The sequence below is a fragment of the Cricetulus griseus genome, assembly GCF_003668045.3.
Source record: "Cricetulus griseus strain 17A/GY chromosome 1 unlocalized genomic scaffold, alternate assembly CriGri-PICRH-1.0 chr1_0, whole genome shotgun sequence".
NCBI classification, from domain to species: domain Eukaryota; kingdom Metazoa; phylum Chordata; class Mammalia; order Rodentia; family Cricetidae; genus Cricetulus; species Cricetulus griseus.
The window spans coordinates 248,078,208-248,096,919 of NW_023276806.1; the positions used below are offsets into that span (position 1 = coordinate 248,078,208).

Below are 18,712 nucleotides of genomic sequence, written 5' to 3' on the forward strand. Positions count from 1 at the left end.
TTGGAAGACAGAACGGGAATGTGGATTGCTTTTTATTTTGTTAGAAAAGTGTTTATTTAAAGAATACTAAAAGGGCCGGGCCTGCTTGGGAGGGAAGAGGGAGGAGGGGGGGTGGAGGGAGGAGGGAGTAGGGAGGAGGCTTGGCTCAGCCAGGCCTGGATGGAGGCTCCTTCCACGGAGTCCAGCCTGGGAGCTGGGGAAGCCTCGGGCGGGCAGGAGGGCTGGGAGCACCGCACCTCAGCAGCTGGCGAGATACATCCCTGCGGGGGCAGAGCAGGGGGCTCGCGTGGGCTCCTCCCGCGCCCGGCCCACAAGCCCAGCCGCCGCCCTGCAGTTACCTGTGGCGAATCTCCGCTTCACCAGGGACATGCGGTAGCCGCCGCCCAGTAGCTCCAGGTCCAGGCCGGACAGCGTGGCGCCCTCGCTGGTGAACTGTGCGGCCACGGGGCTGGGGGTGCTGGGCCCGGTCTGCGGCTGCCAGCTGGCGGACAGGCGGCCCGAGCCTGCGGGGTCTGGGGTCAGGGACGCGCTCCCGCTGCAGGCCCTTGGCACGGGTCTGCCTGTGCCCTGAGAACCCTACTCTGGGATTTCAGGTCCAACTCTCCAGAGTATCCTAGTTTTAACGAGTGCTGCCCACCTAGGGTTTCTCCCATGCAGCAGCCCTCATAACAGCCGTGACTCACTCACCCCCTGCCTCACACACATCTGGAAGCTTCCACGTGAACCTCTTTTCCTCCGTGTTCCTGGTGGCAAAGGAAGATGGGTCAGCTGCCGAGTCACCTGTGTGGCTCCTGCAAACCCACTGTGCAGCAGAACCTCAGTTTCCCCACCCGTGCAGGAGCTGCGGTGTGGAAAGCCCTGTATGTGCTCACAGCTGCACTGGGTGGCTCACCAGCTGGCTGCAGGCTGCAGACGCACGCTGGTCACCGGTTCTCCCACGGGCAGCAGGATTTGCACATTAGTGAGCGGTGTGGACACTGCGGTGGCGCCCGCCCGGTAACTGTACTCCACTGTGACCCGTGTGAGCGTGGGCCCGCACTGCCAGTGAGCGCTCATTTGCAGCGGCACCGACTCGGGCCCAGGGCGGGAGAACTTAGGAATGAGAAGACAGAGGTTGCTGGGCGTCATCGCCACACCACCCTACCCAGCCTGGCCCGTGAAACATGCAGCCACTAAAATCCACGCGCAATACTCCGAGCGGCCAGCAGAGCGCAGGAAAAGTGCACAGAGGCCAGGCACCAAGCTCTAATTTGCACAATCTATGCGGCCAGCCCTTGCCCCGCCCCCAGCACCCCACCTGGTAGCGCAGCAGCACCAGATTGTAGTAGGAGGCCGTGGGGTTCTGCTCCGCCTGGTGCTGCAGGGCTTCTGTCAGCGCCGACATGTTCAGCCAGAAGTCTTTGGTCTCCGGGTCACTCTGGGAGGGATCACTGCAGAGACGGGGACAGAACATCCTCATCCCTCAGGAGTCGCCCTCCCCCTTAGCCTGAGCTGCTGTGGATGGGAGAGGTAGGTCCAGAGAGGGAAAGCCACCTGCTTCACATCACACAGCAACAGGCGGGAGGAGCTGCAGGCGTTTAAGGCCCTGAGCCCTCGGCCGCGCTGCCCATGCAAGGTACCTGAAGATTAAGTCGGTGTTCGGCTGAAAGTGTTCTACTGGGGCCGTGTGCACGAGCCGGAAGCTGAGGACTGGTGGGGGCGGGGTCCCACTGAAGACTCGCACAATGCCGGCAGGGAAGGTCATGGTCAACTCCCCAGTGACTCGAGCCAGGCAGCTGGGAAGCCGGGGGGACACCAGGTGTGGGATCAGGACTCAGTATTTCCTACCCTCCTGTTTCCACTGGCACTCAAAGCTCCTGCGAGGCTCTAATTGTCCCCAGCACCCTCTCCCCAACTTCTTTCTCTTTCATCCCTGCTGACAGGGTGAACCCCGCCACCCCACACAGCTTGGGCTAAAAAAGGTATCTTCCCGAGGTCCTTTTTCTCCTCGGCTACCAGGAATCTCTACCCAGAATAACTGGTGTTTTGAGCACCCCTAGCTTGGGTTTAGGGTCTAACAATCCCCTCTTCTTTGTGGTTTTTAACGTTAAGGTCTCCTTTTGTCAACTGCAGAGATGGCAAGCCAGCTTCAGGGTCCCCAGTTCACCACAGACATCCCCCCCCCAATTCCCTTTTTCTCAATACCCATGGCCTCCTTAGAGGAGGCTCAGGGTTCCCTAGCCTCAGTCAAAAGCCTTCAGGTTGACATTGCTGTCCCTGTGACCTCCTACCTGGGGCTGTGACCTCGGAAATAGGCATGGACATACTCAGTGAAGGCTGTGGCCACAGGCAGGGTGTCCTGGGATCCTAGGACCACAGGGCTGGGACCACGGGAGATGCCTGTGGGGGAGTGTGGTCAGGAGCAGGGCAGGCCTTACCCACTTAGCTACCATCCCAAACAGAGAAGGGGATCCAAGGCCCCAAGGAAAGCTGTTCCCACAAACCATGTCCCATCTGGGTGGAGAAGCTGGGCCGATCTGAGGTGATGCTGGGGGCAGACAATCCCAGTGGGGAGGGGCTGAGGGACCGACCCTGCAAGGCACAGGAGAATCAGGGCTGTGAACTGCCCAAAGGTACCTTCCCAACAGAAACCACCTCACCAAGGTGCACCATGTCACCCACCAGGTCACCATTGCTCCTGGTGAGTGGGCAGGACACTTTCCTGGATCGAGGTCTCCTGGGTGGCGCAGCCAGGCCCTCCCTGGTGGTGGAGTCTAGAGTGAGGAGTTGGTGGATATTAGGCCCCAAGGAAAAAACAATGGGCTGAGGGTTTCTGGGTATGCAGGTTGAGGACTGTATGAAAGGGGTGTGACTTAGGAGGTGGGTAAGCCACACCCTGGCCTTGGTCACTCTGTCTTTACTCCCCCTTGGCTCTGCTGAAAAACCAGTTTCTCTCCCATGGGTGCCTGGTAGCTGCCTGTCAGTCTGACTAGGACCTCAGGTGGCAGTGCCTGACTGTTCTCTCTTTGTGCACTCTCCAGCTACTTAGGCTCCAGGCCAGGTGCTTTTCCCCCACAGCCTGAGTGGGCTGTGTGCCCATTTGATGACATCGCCATTCAGCAGTGGCCACAGGGTTCAGCCAGGCTTCCTTCAAACTCGGAGTCCGTAGCTGTCTTAGGCCCATGCATCCTTGTAGGCGCCCAGACTCCTGCAGCTCACTCCCAGACTCAGGGCCCAGAGGAGACTCCAGTGCCATGTCTGGCCAACTCAGCACCTACCCTCCTGCCCCAGGGCCTTTGCTTGACCATCAATTGGTCCCACCTAGGAAGGCCTCCACCTGGTGCCTCGCCTGCCAGGGACACCCTGGGCTCCAACTCACCTGCGCCTGCCTCTGGCCCCCAGGGGCCTGGCGAGGGTGCACGGGGCGTTGGGCCCCTGGCTTCAGGGTGTTGTGTCCTGCAGGCGGGTGGGCTCTGCGGAGTGCCTGGCCGGGGGACCCAGGACTCAGGGGACGGGCCGGGGGCAGCATGTGATGGAGAGTCCAGGCCCGAGTCCTCCACATTCTCCGGGGACGAAGAAGAGAAAGGGGATGGGCTGGATGTGAAACCCAGGCTGCTGGAGCCTAGGACGGAGAATGGCCAGGGGCGTGGTCGGCATGGTCCACGCCCACACCCAGTGTCACCTCCCACATTAGTAAACCCTCCGCCAGGCCACGCCCACGGCCATGCCCCCCCAACCAAGAACCCACCCACTAGGACCCTGTCCTGCTCTCCCTGCTGTGCACACCCCCTCTACCCGTGAAGTCCTCGTGATCAAAGGCGGACTCCAGTGGTGGCCCGAAGAGGTTCTTGGACAGCAGCTCCTCCGAGGCTAGCGGCTTCTCAGCACAGCTGGGGACAGCGACAGGAGTGGGTCGGAGCCTCACACCGAACCTGAGGCCTTCCCACAACCCACCCAGCACAGCCATCCCGCCCCCTGCGTCACCATGCTAAGACCATGCTTTCAAGAATTTTGACCATGTTGTTTTGTGAGGCAGAATCTCACTCTGCCCAGGCTCCTGAGCTCTGGGTAACACACCAGCTTCATGCACAATTAAAGCCCACTTAGAGCATTTCTGAGGGTCGCCTTGTCCACAGGCCTCTCAGACTCAGCACAGCACAAGTACACAACAGGCGTCTCATAAGTGTCCTTCAACAGCCCGGGTGAGGACGCTCCGGGCAGGGACATTGGGCCCATCTGCCTGCTCAGTCACATCCCACAAGACCTACCTGCCGGTCCGTGGGGCCGACCGAGGTCTCTGTGGCTTCCCAGAAGTGTCCCCTAGGACAGATAGGGTCTTGAGCTTCTGTCCCACCAGGACCACAGCTGGCATTTGACCACAGCCAGAGGCCCAAGGTGACAAGCAGAGAAGGTAGAGGGGACAGCCAACCAATCCCAATTTCCAGCCACCCAGACCCAGCTTCTCCTCCAAGGGCACCTTCTACCCAAACGGACCAGGCTACTCACTCGATGAGTGACGTTTCATGGTGCCCTTCGGAAAAAGCAAAAAACCAAGCAATGTGAGGCTCAGCTGCAGACGGCTGGCCCCTGTGCCCCTCCCAGCTCACCCCTGGTTCCAGTCACCCAGCTCACCCCTGGGCCTGGGGGGAGGATGAGGCTGCCAGCTGTGGCTCTGAGCTGGGCAGCTGCAGCCTCTGAGCTGCATGTCACAGTGCGGGTGGGGGCAGGCTTGATGTGAACGTAGAACTTTCTAGGCTCTTCATCATCAAAATCAGAGTCACTAGAGGAGAATCGAGGGGGCTCGGCCATGCGTGGGCCTCTGTCAAGGAGTCAAGTCTTGAATCTGACCACACTCCCGGACATGGAGGCCCTGTACGGTGAGTTTTGACCTCTTATGTTCAGGAAGCTACCTGGGGAGCTTCTGTTCAGCCACACTGATGCCCTTCCTCCAGGAAGCCTTCCTGGATAGCCCACCATAAAAGTCCACCTGTCTTGTCCACCTTTATTTTGAGACGGGATCTCTCTGCATAGCCCTGATCAGCCAGGAACTCAAAGGCTGGTTTACATTCTAAGATGGCCTGCCTCTGGATTAAAGAGGTGTGTCACCATCGCCTGGCTCTCAACCCTCCCTCTGTCTACCATCGAAAGTGCACAGGACAAGGCTTGCACCTGGAGCTCCTTGGTGCACAGTAGGACTCTCCGGGGGGACATGGAATCACAGAAAGGAAGGATATTATTATGGGACACGTCAGGACGCACAGTGAAGCCTTCTTCATCCACCTCTGGAGGCACCTGGGGGGAGTCAGGTTCCCTCCAATGACCCCTCGGCTTGTCCACCCAGGCTCCCACCAGAATATATTCCAGGGTTGTAGGCAAATGCAAGGGGGACTGAGATGCAGTAGAGCTTCCAGTCCCTCACACGGGGACCACACAGGTGAGACCTGATTCGGAGCCCCACCCTGGGCCCCTCTGGCCCCCTCTTCCCGGGGGCCTTGAAGATCAAGTCCCGCCTACCCATTGCCCTGCCGGCACAGGACTCACCCCTGAATCAGACTCCAGAAAGTCCCTGGGGACAGAGGAACAGGGGTTAGTGGCTGGAGTCCCCAGAAAGGATGCCCACCATATTGCCCCAAGCTAGCCCATAGGCTGGGAATGTGGGTGGCTTCTAGAGTCAGACAAAGCCTCAAACAGTACAACAGATAGCTAGCCTTGGCAAAGGGAGGGATCATGGCCAACCTAGGTTATGATGGGCCAAGCAGCTTCTGGGCCAGCCTGGGTAAAAGGAGGAATTCCAGTCTAGTTTGGGAGAGTGGCTCTTTTGGGCTAGCATGGGACAGAGATCTTTCTGGGCTAGCCCAGGAGAAGTGGTCCTGGGACAGTCTGAGATAGGGAAAGTGCCATAGGGGGTTTCTGTGCTCGCTGGAACAAGGGGCAGGATTTTGGGCTAGCCTAAGCTAGGGTGGGGCACTTCCTCACACAGCTGCACGGGGCTCCCGCCGGCTCAGTCCTGGAAGACGGAAGGCCTTGGCTCCTCGGAGACGCTTCATTGCTGTTGACAGAAGGAGGGCAACTAAGCTCTAGAAGGTTCTCCCCTTTTCTGTTCAGATCCCTCTCCAAAACCCTGGTCTAGCCTGGGCATCCAGGCCCAGACGTACTTGCCTTCCTGCAGGGCAGCTGTGCTGTAGGCATCAAAGTCCAGAGGCCCTGGGGCAAAAAAGAAATAAGTCTGAGGGGCAGAAGCGGGCTGCACAGTTGCACACCGGGGCTCCACAACAGGAGCCGGAGGGTGTGAGAGGAAGGCCTAGGTATGTCAGGCCTGGCTGACTGAACATAGAAACAGCAAGAAGGACAGCTTTCCTGGTCACCTGGGTCTTTGAACAAAGTGTGCCTGCATTTAGGGGATTGTGGTCTCCACTTTATCAATGAGAAAGCAAGCTCAGAGAAGTCAAGACATAGCCAGGCGGGGGTGCGCACGCCTTTAATCCCAGCACTCGGGAGGCAGAGGCAGGTGGATCACTGTGAGTTTGAGACTAGCCTGGTCTACAAGAGCTAGTTCCAGGACAGGCTCCAAAGCCACAGAGAAACCCTGTCCCAAAAAAACAAAAAAAAAGTCAAGACATGCAACTGAGGTCACACAGCAAGCAACGGAAAAAGGACCCAAATTCAGTCTGACTATCAAACTTTGGCTCTCAACAAGGGCGTCTTAAGCTCAACACCATCAATGGCTCCCTCAGCTCTTGAGACTTAGTGAGAAACAGCGGAGTTTCCAAGCTGAACTTTCATGATCCTTTAGGGATTGGTGTCTAGGACTGGACTATGTGAGATCAGCCATCAGATGCCTTCCCTACATGGGGTGGGGGACAGAGAACTGCCACCACTCTATTTTTCCAAAGAAGAAACCAAGGGCCAGGGAGGCCCTCACCAGGGTCACTCACCAGGCTTTTCGCAGCCGGTGCCCTTGCTCTCTGCAAACTTCCTGAGGAGCATGTCCACAGTCACATTTTCCACATTCTGCTTAAATTCCTCATGCACCTGGGTGGGGGGTGGAGAGGGCATGAGGGGCACGGCCTCTGTGGGGCTGGACAGGAGGGCGGGGCCCATCCTCACCTGCCCGATCTGCACATGGGTGTCCTCCACTGAGTGAGCATAGGAACCCAGCAAGGCCTTCATGTGCTGCAGGTGCGACTCCTCCATGGCCTGAAATCGCTGCGATGGGAGGGACATGTGACCCGGGCTGACCAATCAGATCAGTCCAGACCCCCCACTGGCTTAGGGAAGCACCAATGGGATTCTGCCTTTGGATTTTGGCTGCTACTCAAAAAGACGCTGCTGCCCCCAGCCTTTCCGCTCCACGTGGGATGATGGCCTTTGACCCCAGTACTGCAGAGGCAGGAGGATCTCTATGAGTTTGAAACCAGCTTAGTCTACATAGTGAGACCTATATCAAAAGGAAAAATGGGCCTGCTAGATTAGAGGCACACACACAAACACCCCAGCATGCCCTCTGTCAGCAAAGGAGCGAGGTCCCTAGAAACCAACGACCAGCCACAGAGAGACAACATCCTCATGACACCATTGGAACGCCTGGATCCAGCCATGCCTGACTCCCCTGAACCCACCAAAGAAGCTACCTGGCAGGACACTAGGTAGAAAGACCTGTGAAGGACCACCAACTCCCCAGACCTGGGTCTGGTAACGCCAGTCTCAGCCTGTGCGCTCAGGCATGAGGCTCAGCTCTCAAGCAAAGCCAAACAGCACCTTCTGCCCAGAACCAGCCTGCTGGACCTACCTCCTACCATAGCGGCGAGGAGACAGCAGCTAGTAGCCTGGCTGTTTAAGGCTTGGTTCATGCAGCCACACAAAAAGCTAGGCCCAGACTGAAAAATACCTTTGAACAGGTACAGAATGCTTGGAAATGTGCTTAGATACTGAAGAAAGAAAAGAAAATGGGTAGAGAAAGTCATAGAAAAAATAAATAGTTTAAAAATAATGAAGTCAGCTGGGCGTTGGCAGTGCTCAGGAGGCAGAGGCAGGCAGATAGCTCTGAGTTCGAGGAGGCATCAAGGCATCAAAGCTACAAAGAAAAATCCTGTCTTTAAAAAGCTAAAAATAGGGCTGGAGAGATGGCTCAGAGGTTAAGAGCACCAGCTCAGAAACATCTGTAACGGAATCTGGTGCCCTCTTCTGGTGTACAGATATACATGGAAGCAGAATGTTATATACATAATAAATAAATAAAATTTAAAGACGGGAAATACACAGGGTATCTGGATCATGTCTGATGTTTTGCTGACTGAATTTTTTAATGCTGATGAGGGAAGGGCAAACACTGCTGAGAGACATGGGACTGTAGAAAAAACTGCTAAATTAAACCAGCCTATGTATTCTAAGGATGTTTTAGCTTCAATTCCAACTACAAATCCATAAGTAGATCTGTTTAAATGAATATTTCTACTTCCTCTCAGAATGACAAGGCTGACCTTAAATTTGATATGTAGCCCAGAATGATCTTGAATTCCTGATCCTCCTGCCTCGGGTCCCTGGAGCTGGGAGACTGTGGCTGAGGACAGGGCACCCTCACGGGGAGTGTGGGGACCAGCCACCAGAGGGCAAGGTTCTTACCAGGGCCGAGTCTAGCATCTTGGTCTCAAAGTCGGCCCTGGCGGAGTTGTACTTATCCACAGAGCGCCGCAGGCTATCAGCTGCCTTCTTGCTTTTGGTTTCTGCCTGGGAATCGTAGACAGGGGACCATGTGAGTCGCCACGGGGACAATCAGGTGGCTTTTCCATCCTGCCAAGCCACCTTCTGAAAGCCAGGGGAGGTGGTCGATTGATTTTGTGTGCGCTGTGTGGCACGCTGTCTCTCTCGGGTCAGGAGGCCAACAAACCTTGTCCATCTCCTTCTGGCTGGTGTTCTCTCTGCGCAGCCGCTCCAGGTCCATGCAGCGGCTCAGGTAATTCTCTCGAGATTTTGGCAGAAGCTGACCCACGCTGGCCAACACCTGCACCGCATCCACAGTGCCCAGAACTTCCTCCTTGCACTGTGGGTAGGGAAAAGCAGGAAAGAGGCATGGTTCAGGGGTGACAGCCTGGAGTCCCCAGTGAGAGGCTGGGGGCGTGGCTCAAAGTGGAGCCCCCGCCTAGAATCTCCCAGTGAGGGGCTGGGGCGTGGGCTTGAGATATGCTCTCCTAGTTTTATCTATATACACTCCAATCTGCAAGTGGGTGCGCAGGCTCATCTGGGGGCCTGGGGGCCCCAGCACCCCTGCACACCCGCCCGGGAGGTCGGCTACCTTCTTGTGGGCCTTGAGCTGTTCCTCGCCATAGCGCAGCACCTCCTTGAGGAGGTCGTGCAGCTTCCGAGTCAGCTCCAGGTGGCACAGTGCCAGCTTGTCCGAGGACACACGGAAGACCTCCCAGAGCGGGGCGAAGGTCCTGGGGACAGGCAGAGTCCAGTGCATCTGACACCCCGGAGCATAGCTGTCCTTGCTGATACGGAACTTAGCAGAAGTTGTGTCCACCAGGTCCCGGGTTACCCGAGGTCACTAGGGTCCCCCCATCCAACTGCACTCACCCCATGGGGGTCCCATTGCTGGCCATCTTGGACAGCTTGGCCATGGCCTTCGAGTATGTCTCTTCGATGCTGGCCCTAGATCGGAGAAGGGGCAATGACAGGAAGACTCAGGTACCCTGAAACAGGCGTTTCTCTGCCTCAGTTTCCCCATCTCTACACCTTGCTCTCAAAATAGTTTGGAAACGAATTGGAAACTTTTATTTTTCCTTTTATCTATCTATCTATTTATTTATTACACAAACTGACCTTTTTTGTTGTACCGAATATTTTTCCTTTTTAATCTTTTTAATTTTAGGCTTTTTTGAAAAAGGGTCTAGATATGTAGCCTAGGCAGGCCTCAGATTCGTGGTAATTCTTCTGCCTCAACTTTTGCCAATGCTGGGGTTATGGGTACACACCTTCATGCCTGCATCATAATGTTTGCACTTCTGAAGCTAGCACTCAGGATTTTAACTCCTTCCTATGAGTACAGGATCTTATTTTTAGTAAGGAGGCATCAGGTATGAAGGGTGCATGCAAGCCAGCGAGAGAACTCAGTGGCTAAAGTGCTTGCATCCAGGCCCAATGACCCGAGTTCAATCTCCAAGACTCATATGGTGGAAGAAGAGCACCAACTCAACTAAGTTGTCCCCTGCCCTACACATGTGTACCACGGCCTGAGCACCACCCCTCCATACAGATAAGTTCAAAAGAGAAAGATAAAAATAGACAAAAGGTGGCTTGAGGCAGAAATGGACCCATGGGGTTGGAGAACGTGGGGTGCTTATGTCATTTGATTCCGGAATCCAGGAGACCTGCACTCTTGATCCCTCCTCGAATCCCAGTAAGGATGTGGTAAGCCAGAGCCTGGGTGGGCATGTCCCCATGGGCTGTCCCTGGTGGGCGTGTCCAAAGGGTGGGTGTGCCCGCATCTCACCTTTCCCTAATGAAGTCAGCCAGCTCCTTGGTGGCCACAGGACCCTGCTTCACACAATGGTAGAGAACCTCAAAGCCATGGTTTTTGTCACCCTGTAAGGGATGAATGAGGAGATGTAGAAGGCTGCCTACCAACAGAGACAGGCCCATTGCTCTCAAAGAGAGAGACAGGCCCATTGCTACCAACAGAGAGAGACAGGCCCATTGCTCTCAACAGAGAGAGACAGGCCCATTGCTACCAACAGAGAGAGACAGGCCCATTGCTCTCAACAGAGAGAGACAGGCCCATTGCTCTCAACAGAGAGAGACAGGCCCATTGCTCTCAACAGAGACAGGCTCATTGTTACCAACAGAGAGAGACAGGCCCATTGCTACCAACAGAGAGAGACAGGCCCGTTGCTCTCAACAGAGAGAGATAGGCCCATTGCTCTCAAAGAGGGAGACAGGCCCATTGCTACCAACAGAGAGAGACAGGCCCGTTGCTCTCAACAGAGAGAGACAGGCCCATTGCTCTCAACAGAGAGAGACAGGCCCATTGCTCTCAAAGAGGGAGACAGGCCCATTGCTACCAACAGAGAGAGACAGGCCCGTTGCTCTCAACAGAGAGAGACAGGCCCGTTGCTCTCAACAGAGAGAGACAGGCCCATTGCTCTCAAAGAGGGAGACAGGCCCATTGCTACCAACAGAGAGAGACAGGCCCGTTGCTCTCAACAGAGAGAGACAGGCCCGTTGCTCTCAAAAGCTCCTTACTGTCATCAGTGGCCAACGCCCCTCCAGCTCCCACACAAACCACTCCATGGCCCCAGGGCTCTGCTCAGAGCCCCCACAAGGTCACGGTTATACCCTCTACCCCACCAGGAGTATATACTGTCTCTTCCAACTGAAGTGCACTGGGCTACTTTGGGGTATGGCTGCATCCCCTGAGCCCTAGTTCTCTCATGAAAAATGTCACACAGTAGCTTCATGGGTGAGATGTGTATGGTACTCTGCAAGACACAAAGGCCTTCTGGGTAACAATGAAGGCGCCACACACAGCTCCCGCCGAGCCCACCTGCCACTGCTAGGGATCCTCGGGTGAGGCTGCACCAGGCACTGCCGCCCAGGCCATTATCTGGGGCTAACACAGAGCCAACCACTGGCCCAGTTCCCGGGCCTGGCGAGCCCTCCACACTGTCTGCCTCCTCAAAGTGGGCAGACAGCCGAGGGTCTGAGGAAAGACATCCAGGGCCTATGTCTCTGATCAGAACCTCTGGGTGACAGCCAAAGGACATTTTTAACACGGTTTGATACCCCTCTAGTGCTCACACATCTGCCATGGCTCCCCAGTGCTCTCCAGCCTTCTGGTCCAGACTTGCCTCAAAGGAACTGGGGTGCCCCTAAAACCAATCAGTTTGGGGCATGGCTCACAGGTGGAGCCCCTGCCTAGGATCCCCTGGTGAGGAGCTGGGGACATGGCTCAGAAGTGGAGGTCTGCCTATTACATTTGAGGCCCTGGGCTCCATCCTCGGCAGGGAATTAATAGAAAAGGAACCCTGATACCTCAGCCACCGATCCATGTCCCAAAAGACAGAACTCTCATCTATTTCCTGTACCTCCTGGGGAAACTGAGGCTGGCTGGCCAGCCCCTCCCCAGGGAGAACCTCTGAGCAGAGGGACCCTGACTTGAAGGTCTGAGCCCTTGCAGCTATCTTGGGGTGTGCATGGGAGGGAAGTTGGGGTGGCTTCTATTCTCTCCTTACTCACTGACTTCTCCCCCATTTTCACACCTCTTGGAATATAAAATACTGACAATCCACGTAGGAGCTGTCACCGCTCCCAAATGTGGGTGTCTCCTGGGCTGCTGCTGCAGGACAGGGGTTCTGATGACAGCCCATAGAACAACTCCTCCCAGGGGTCACAGAGCCATTGGAGAATCTGAGCCCTGCAGGTGGCAAGGGACAGTGGGGGGCCCTTTAAGACAGCAGAAGCAAGTAAGAGAAGGCCCAGCTGGGGAGGGAGAAGGGGAGGGAGTGGGGCTTGTTGCTAGGGGCAACCGGTTGCTTAGTAACCAGCCACCACTTTGCAAGCTGTGGGCCTACTGGGGAGGAAGGGGCCTTTCAGTCTGATGCCTCCAGACTCCAGGCTCCCACTCTGGGGTTGCTCCTGCATCCTCAGTGGCTCCCCAGTTCCCTGGCCCAACCAACTGGGAGGAGACCTTGATCCTTGAGTGCCACCCAGCGTCACACCTCTGAGATGAACTCAGGGTGTTTCCTGTGGTTGTAATGGCTTTTGCACATCCTGGAAAACTGGCCTTCAGAGCTACAGCAAACTGTAGATGGGCTGAGCCACAGGTTCAGGCTGGCTCTGTGTCACTAAGAATGGCAGCTCCTTTCTCAGGGCTCAGATGTGAGTCTCCCATCCCCAGACCTGGTTTGCAGCAGGCCTAGATGGCCAAGAGGGACAAGAGGGGGGGCAATCTCCCCCAAAAAACAAATTTCCCAAAATGAAAATAAAATGGAATCTCCCTGATTGGCTTGCCTAGATCTGAGGAGTTCAGTGTGGCCCAGGTGCAAGGTCATGCTATTCTAACATGTCATCTGTGATTCTAACATGTCATTTGTGGTTCTAACATGCCATCTGTGGAAACGTTCCTGTATAGCCCAGGCTGGCTAGGGACTGTGCCACTCTCCTACCTCAGCCTCCCCAGGTCTGGGATCCCAGGTGTGTACACGGCCACCCAGCTTTGTGTTCTTCTACTGAGTGATTCTCAGACCACACATGCTGCTCTGGGCCTGATTGTCAGTGCTATAATTTGTGTTCCTTGTCCTGGGTCAAAGCAACCTGTGTCTCCAAGGTTTTTTTTTTTTTTTTTTTTTTTTGGAGACAGGGTTTCTCTGTAGCTTTGGAGCCTATCCTGGCACTCACTCTGGAGACCAGGCTGGCCTTGAACTCACAGAGATCCTCCTGCCTCTGCCTCCCGGGTGCTGGGATTAAAGGCATTCACCACCCGTTAAATTCTACCTTCTATCTGCCCAGTTCCTCCTCGACCATACAAAATCTCTACAGCTCTTTTTGAGCCCCCACCAAAATAGAGTGGTGAAGAACAAAAGGGAAAAGAAAAAGAAGAAACAGCACGTCTTACCCAAAAATGTTCCCCAAAATATGACATCCTGGTGGCCTCTGAGGAGACCCCTGCTGGCCTCTGTCCAGGATCTGTCTGAAAAGAGAGGTACATTTCAGGGTTGAATCATAACCCAACAAGAGCTTGACCAGGGAAATTCCACCCACCCTCCCTTCACTAAGGAAGTGAAGGTCCAAGGCCGGGAGCAGGCCAGGCCCTGAGAAATGCCTTAGCCTTGGCCCTGTGGCCCTAGGTAACAGGGGCATATATGTCTTGGTCCCATGGGGCTGAACACTGGCTGGGGAACAGGAGCTAGAGTGGAGGGGGCCATGGTACAAGGGGTTTTAAAGCATGGATAGGTAAAGTCCACAGTGGTATTGGATGAACAGAATGGCTCTAGGCCATTTTAGATTTAAGTAAATTGAGTCACTTCCCAAGAGGGGAAGCTACTTGCCAAGGTCACATGGCATGAAGGGACCGCGGATTTTGTGTCTGTGGTTTCTGTGGGAGAAGTCTGTGCATGATGTACAGAGTCCCTTGAAGTGTCATGGACACAGTTCCTCCCTCTGTCAGGGGCTCCATGTGTCCCAACCACCTTTGAAAGCCACTGTTCACCTGGCTCTGAGTCACTCGGCTCTGTCCCTCAGTTTCTCCATCTGTAGGAGGTAGAAAACCCAGGTCACTTTGCATCGGGTGGGGCCGTGTGGCACAGAGGGGTGTGCAGAATCCTCAGCTGTCATCGGAGCTGGTGTGCTCATTCATAGTTCATGAGCTATTGGGCTGCAGGCGACAGCTGGAGCCAGGAGGCCCAACAACAGACTAGACAGGGACAGCTGACCATAGGACCAGACTATCCTGGCCCCTCTGGGAGGACCCACTTAGTTCAGAGCCTCAGTTTACCTAACACGGAAAGCTGGCCTGGAACTCTGGATCCTCCTGCCTCAGCCTCTAGAGTTCAGGGACTCAAGCTGCATGTCACTGTGCCTGGCAGGTTCCCCTGGCCTGGCCTGGGAGGCTGTGTGTCCCAGATATAAGGAGGACGCTGGTGAAACCAGGTCCAGTGGGAGGGGTATGGCCACTGAGGCCCTGGAGCAGGCATAGGAGTTCACCAGGGAAATAATGATTTCATTTTCAAATATCTGCCCTCCCACTCTTGGGTTAGGCAATGCTTCTAGAAGCTTCTCTGTGGTGAGACACACTAACACTCCAGGAGGAAATCCCCATATGTCCATAGTATGGTTTTTCTTTGTTTCGTTTGATTTTTGAAGCAGGGTCTCACTTTGCATCCCAGGCTGACGTCTAACTCATGTCCATCCTCCTGCCTCAGTCTCCCAAGTACTGTGGTGACAGCCTGGAGCCAACACACCACCTTCCTCCTGCATCCTGGTGCCTGGCTAGAACCCAGCCAGCCTATCTGAATCCCTTAGAATGTGCTGGAGGACAGGGGACTCAATCCCCCTGCACCCGTGTGGCAACTTCATCCCCCTGTGGCCAGGCCCTCACATGTAGAGCCACACTGGGGATGTGGCAGCCGTCTCCAACAGGACAGATGAACTTCTGCCAGGTTGAAGAGGCTCCTGGGGAATGGGTGCTGTTCCCGGAAGTCCCCCACCCCCTCCCGCCACAGGCAAAGCCACTGTCCCCAACCCCATACATTCACTCACCCCACCGGCTATCACACCCATGTCAAACGCTGTCTCTCACAGCCGAGACTGCCCACCTCAGTGCCCAGAACTCCACCCAGTGGCCCTAAAGCTCCACAACCTGCACTCTGGTCAGGGCCGACCTGGGGTGGCAGGAGGTGATGCCAAGAATGGGCCCTGACGCTGCCACCTGGCCCAGGAAGTGACAGCTATGGCTGACCCCAGACCTGAGCCCACAGCTGTGGGACACCTTCCTGTTCTGAGGTGACAAAGATGTATGCTGGGATCAAACTCACCCATGGGCGCCGAACAGGGCTGAGAGCCCCTAGGGGCTGGAGTAAACACCGGGAGGCCATGGGCCCCTGACACTTCCGCCAGCCCTGAGTGGAGGCCCATGTCTGGAGGAGGACAGGAAGCCTGGCCCGCCCTGTTTGCCACCCAACCGTCACCTCCCCGCCCAGCACCCCTGGGACCTGCCCACAGCCACAGGGTGGCATGCAGGGCGGGGGCTGAGGGAGCAGGTGGGGACAACAATACCATTACTAGAGAAACACTAATTAGAATAAGTACAACAACACCCGGAGCTGGGCCAGGATAACCAAGAGGGAAACTGAGGCTTGAAAATGTTTGAAGCCTCCCCTCAGAGAGGGGAACCCAAACATTCTTTACAACTACTTCAGGGCCAACAGATTAAAGCTTGTTTTAGACAAGGTCTCATGTAGCCCAGGCCGGCCTTAAATATAGCAGATGATGACCTCAAAGTCCTGATCTCCCCACCCAGACTTCCGGGTGCTGGGGTGACAGGGGTGTATCACCACGCCTGACTTTGAAATGTAGATGTTGAATACTACAGAGTGTCCCTCATCCCCATGTTATTGGGGGGGGGTTGTTTTGTTTTGTTTTTACTAATATGATTTGAAAAGAAGTTAAAACATCATGGAGGCCCCTAAAAATATTGTGGAGCTAAGACAGTTTTCCCAATGTAACCCAGGACTTCCTGGACACTGAAACACCAGAATGAGGCCCAGAGACTGATAGGCACTTGCTCAGCGTCACACAGCATTCCACCCCACACCAATTCCCCAAAACCTGGGGCCTGGGTGTTGGAACAGCAGCTTGGACACAGAGAATAGACATGCCTGGGTAGTGGAATTTTGGGTTTTTGGTGTGGGCTGGCTGTGCCCACAGCCCTTGACCCCTTGCTGTGTGACCTTCACCCATGCCTTCCTCTCTGAACCTTGTGATCCCATCAAACAGAAGCTCATGCTGCCCCCAGACTTCAGCCAGTGCTCCGGGCAGGGAAACTGAGGCCCCTGTGCCATCCTTCGGCTGGGTCACTTCATTAGATGCACACACATTGAGCACCACTGTGTACCCCAGTCCATAGGTGCTGGTGACTCTGGTCACACCCTTCAAAGACACATCCCATTTTCTCGTTGGCCATGACCCCATTTAATGTATGCAATTAATAATTAATATCATGAGGAGCAGTGTTTACAGCGCGGCCTCACTCTCCTGTCCCCTCTGATCTTCCCACGGGGTTCCGGCCCATGTCACAGAAGGCTCAGCCAGCCTGAGCACACCTGTCTGGGACTCACCCCACCGTCCCGCAAGGGGCAGGGGCTAAGCGCCTGACCTCCCACCTGGGACTCCGCCCAGGAACCGGCTGGGCCCTGCCATCGGTGACAGTATGTGGGTCAGGGTGTGACGGGCAGCCACACCGGTGGGACCGGGACCGGACCCGGGTGACAGAGGCCAGGTCTCCATAGGAGGCGGATCCCGCCTAATGGTCATGTGGGAACTGTCCTCTCCCGGTCCTAGGTTCCTCCGCGAAGGCCAGACTGTACCCATCGGGCAGCCTGGCTATGTAGCCCAGGCTGGCCACAAGGTGCACGCCATCCTGCAGGCTCAGCCTCCCAGGGACAGGAATAACCCTGCCAGGCTCAACCCATTTTAAAGGGCCGAAAACTGAGTCTTTGGGATCTCCATCTGACGAAAATGGGGTGTGCATGTTGGGGTTCTGAGACAGACAGGCTGGCCTCTTCAACCTCAACATTTCAAAGAGGAGACTGGGGGTCAGGGAGGTGCTGTCACCTGCCCAAGGTCACCATGAAGCAGGTTCCGCGGTGCTGCGGTCGAGCGAGGGGCTGCCACCCTCGACCTCCTCCGCATCCCATCTCAGTCACCTCGACTAACTCTGTCCCTGGGAGCAGACGCAGGCCGCCCCCCTCACAGAGCGCGGGAGTCCCCGGTGCGGGCTCCAGGCCGCTCCAGGCCCCGCTCCACTGCCTCGCCCTGCAGAGCCCCCACTTGCCTGCCAAGTGAAATGGGAGGGAGGTGACCCCGGCTGTCAGGCGAGGACAGGGACCACACGGGCAGCGACGGAGGCGGCCCCTACCCTAGGTCCTGGGAGCTGAAGATCTGGAGGAGGAATTTGGGGGTCCTCGTGGTCCCCGCTTCCCAGACCCGGATTGAGGGGAGCAGCACCCCGCCTTCTGCAGGCAGCACCTGCGCTCGGGCGGGCTCAGGATGACGGCTACGCCCGCTCGCCCGCTCGCCCGCGCCCCGCTTTCGGAGACACTCACCCCGTGCTCCTCGCCCCACGCTCGGGAACAAGCGCCCCGCGCCCCGCGTCCGGGGACACTCACCCCGCGCCGCCGCCACCTGCGCGCTCTGGACCCGCGCCCCGCCCTCCCCGCGCGCTGCGGAGCGCGCCGCCGGTCCCGCCCATGGGGTGTGGTCGGGAGGAGCTCCGCCTCGCCGAGCTTCACAAGTCTTGCGCTGGTTGGTGGAGCCGCGCCACTCACCCGCAGGCTATTTGCATAGTTTAAAGTGGCAGGAGGTGCAGGCATTTATTGAGGGAGCGGCATTTATTGAGTGCCTACAGTGTGCTTGGCTCACTGAGGAACCTCTCCAAGGCTGTGAGCGAGGTAATATTCAATACGGAGCCTCATTTTACAAACAAAGGCACTGAGAGCGCTTGGAGTTGCTTTGGAGGTCACAAGGCAACTCTAGTCCATCCATTCACACTAGGCGTCATGAACTTACTCAGGCTGTTGTGGTGACCGAATCCAGCGCCACGCAAGAGCTACATATTCCAAGTGTCCTTTTTCTGCCCAGGGAGCCTGTGTGACATTCAGTTCTCGAGTCACCTTCAGGTTCTGGGGGTTGAGAATGGTCACAAAGGCCTTAGACATTTTAAATGCGCGCGTGTGTACATGTGTGTATGTGTGTGTGATACTGTGTGTGTGATTGTGTATGTCTGTGTGATTGTGTGTGTGAATGTGTGTGCATGTGTGTGTATGTCTGTGTGTGAGTGTATGTGTGATTGTGTGTGTGTATGTCTGTGTGTGTGATTGTTATGTGTGTATGTCTGTGTGTGATTATGTGTGTATGTGCATGTGTGTGTATATCTATGTATGTGATTGTGTGTGTATGTCTGTGTGTGATTGTGTGTGTGTGTGATTGTGTGTGTATGTCTGTGTGTGTGATTGTGTGTGTG

At 55.9% G+C, this 18,712-nt stretch overlaps 1 protein-coding gene across 7 annotated transcripts; it reads right to left on the reverse strand.

Moving 5' to 3' along the window:
* Positions 1 to 25: 25 nt before the first annotated feature.
* Fcho1 (FCH and mu domain containing endocytic adaptor 1) lies at positions 26 to 17,905 on the reverse strand. Of its 7 annotated transcripts, none has more exons than XM_027394774.2 (28): positions 17,796 to 17,905; positions 14,183 to 14,223; positions 13,589 to 13,659; positions 10,469 to 10,560; positions 9,553 to 9,627; positions 9,272 to 9,467; positions 8,867 to 9,019; positions 8,602 to 8,706; positions 7,087 to 7,185; positions 6,915 to 7,011; positions 6,139 to 6,183; positions 5,956 to 6,028; positions 5,521 to 5,545; positions 5,214 to 5,271; positions 4,612 to 4,790; positions 4,486 to 4,510; positions 4,248 to 4,299; positions 3,766 to 3,869; positions 3,359 to 3,601; positions 2,662 to 2,753; positions 2,484 to 2,571; positions 2,271 to 2,379; positions 1,620 to 1,775; positions 1,298 to 1,430; positions 893 to 1,092; positions 688 to 743; positions 339 to 503; positions 26 to 260 (listed from the first exon to the last, which is right to left on the reverse strand). In XM_027394774.2, exons 3-28 carry the CDS (start codon positions 13,613 to 13,615, stop codon positions 238 to 240), a joined length of 2,670 nt encoding a protein of 889 aa, XP_027250575.1. In that variant the 5' UTR covers positions 13,616 to 13,659; positions 14,183 to 14,223; positions 17,796 to 17,905; the 3' UTR covers positions 26 to 237. The 7 variants fall into 7 exon arrangements, with proteins under 7 accessions (XP_027250575.1, XP_027250573.1, XP_027250574.1 ...); XM_027394772.2 differs by having other exon boundaries at positions 13,589 to 13,663; positions 17,796 to 17,899; XM_027394773.2 differs by having other exon boundaries at positions 13,589 to 13,663; positions 17,859 to 17,877.
* Between the last annotated feature and the right edge of the window lie 807 nt (positions 17,906 to 18,712).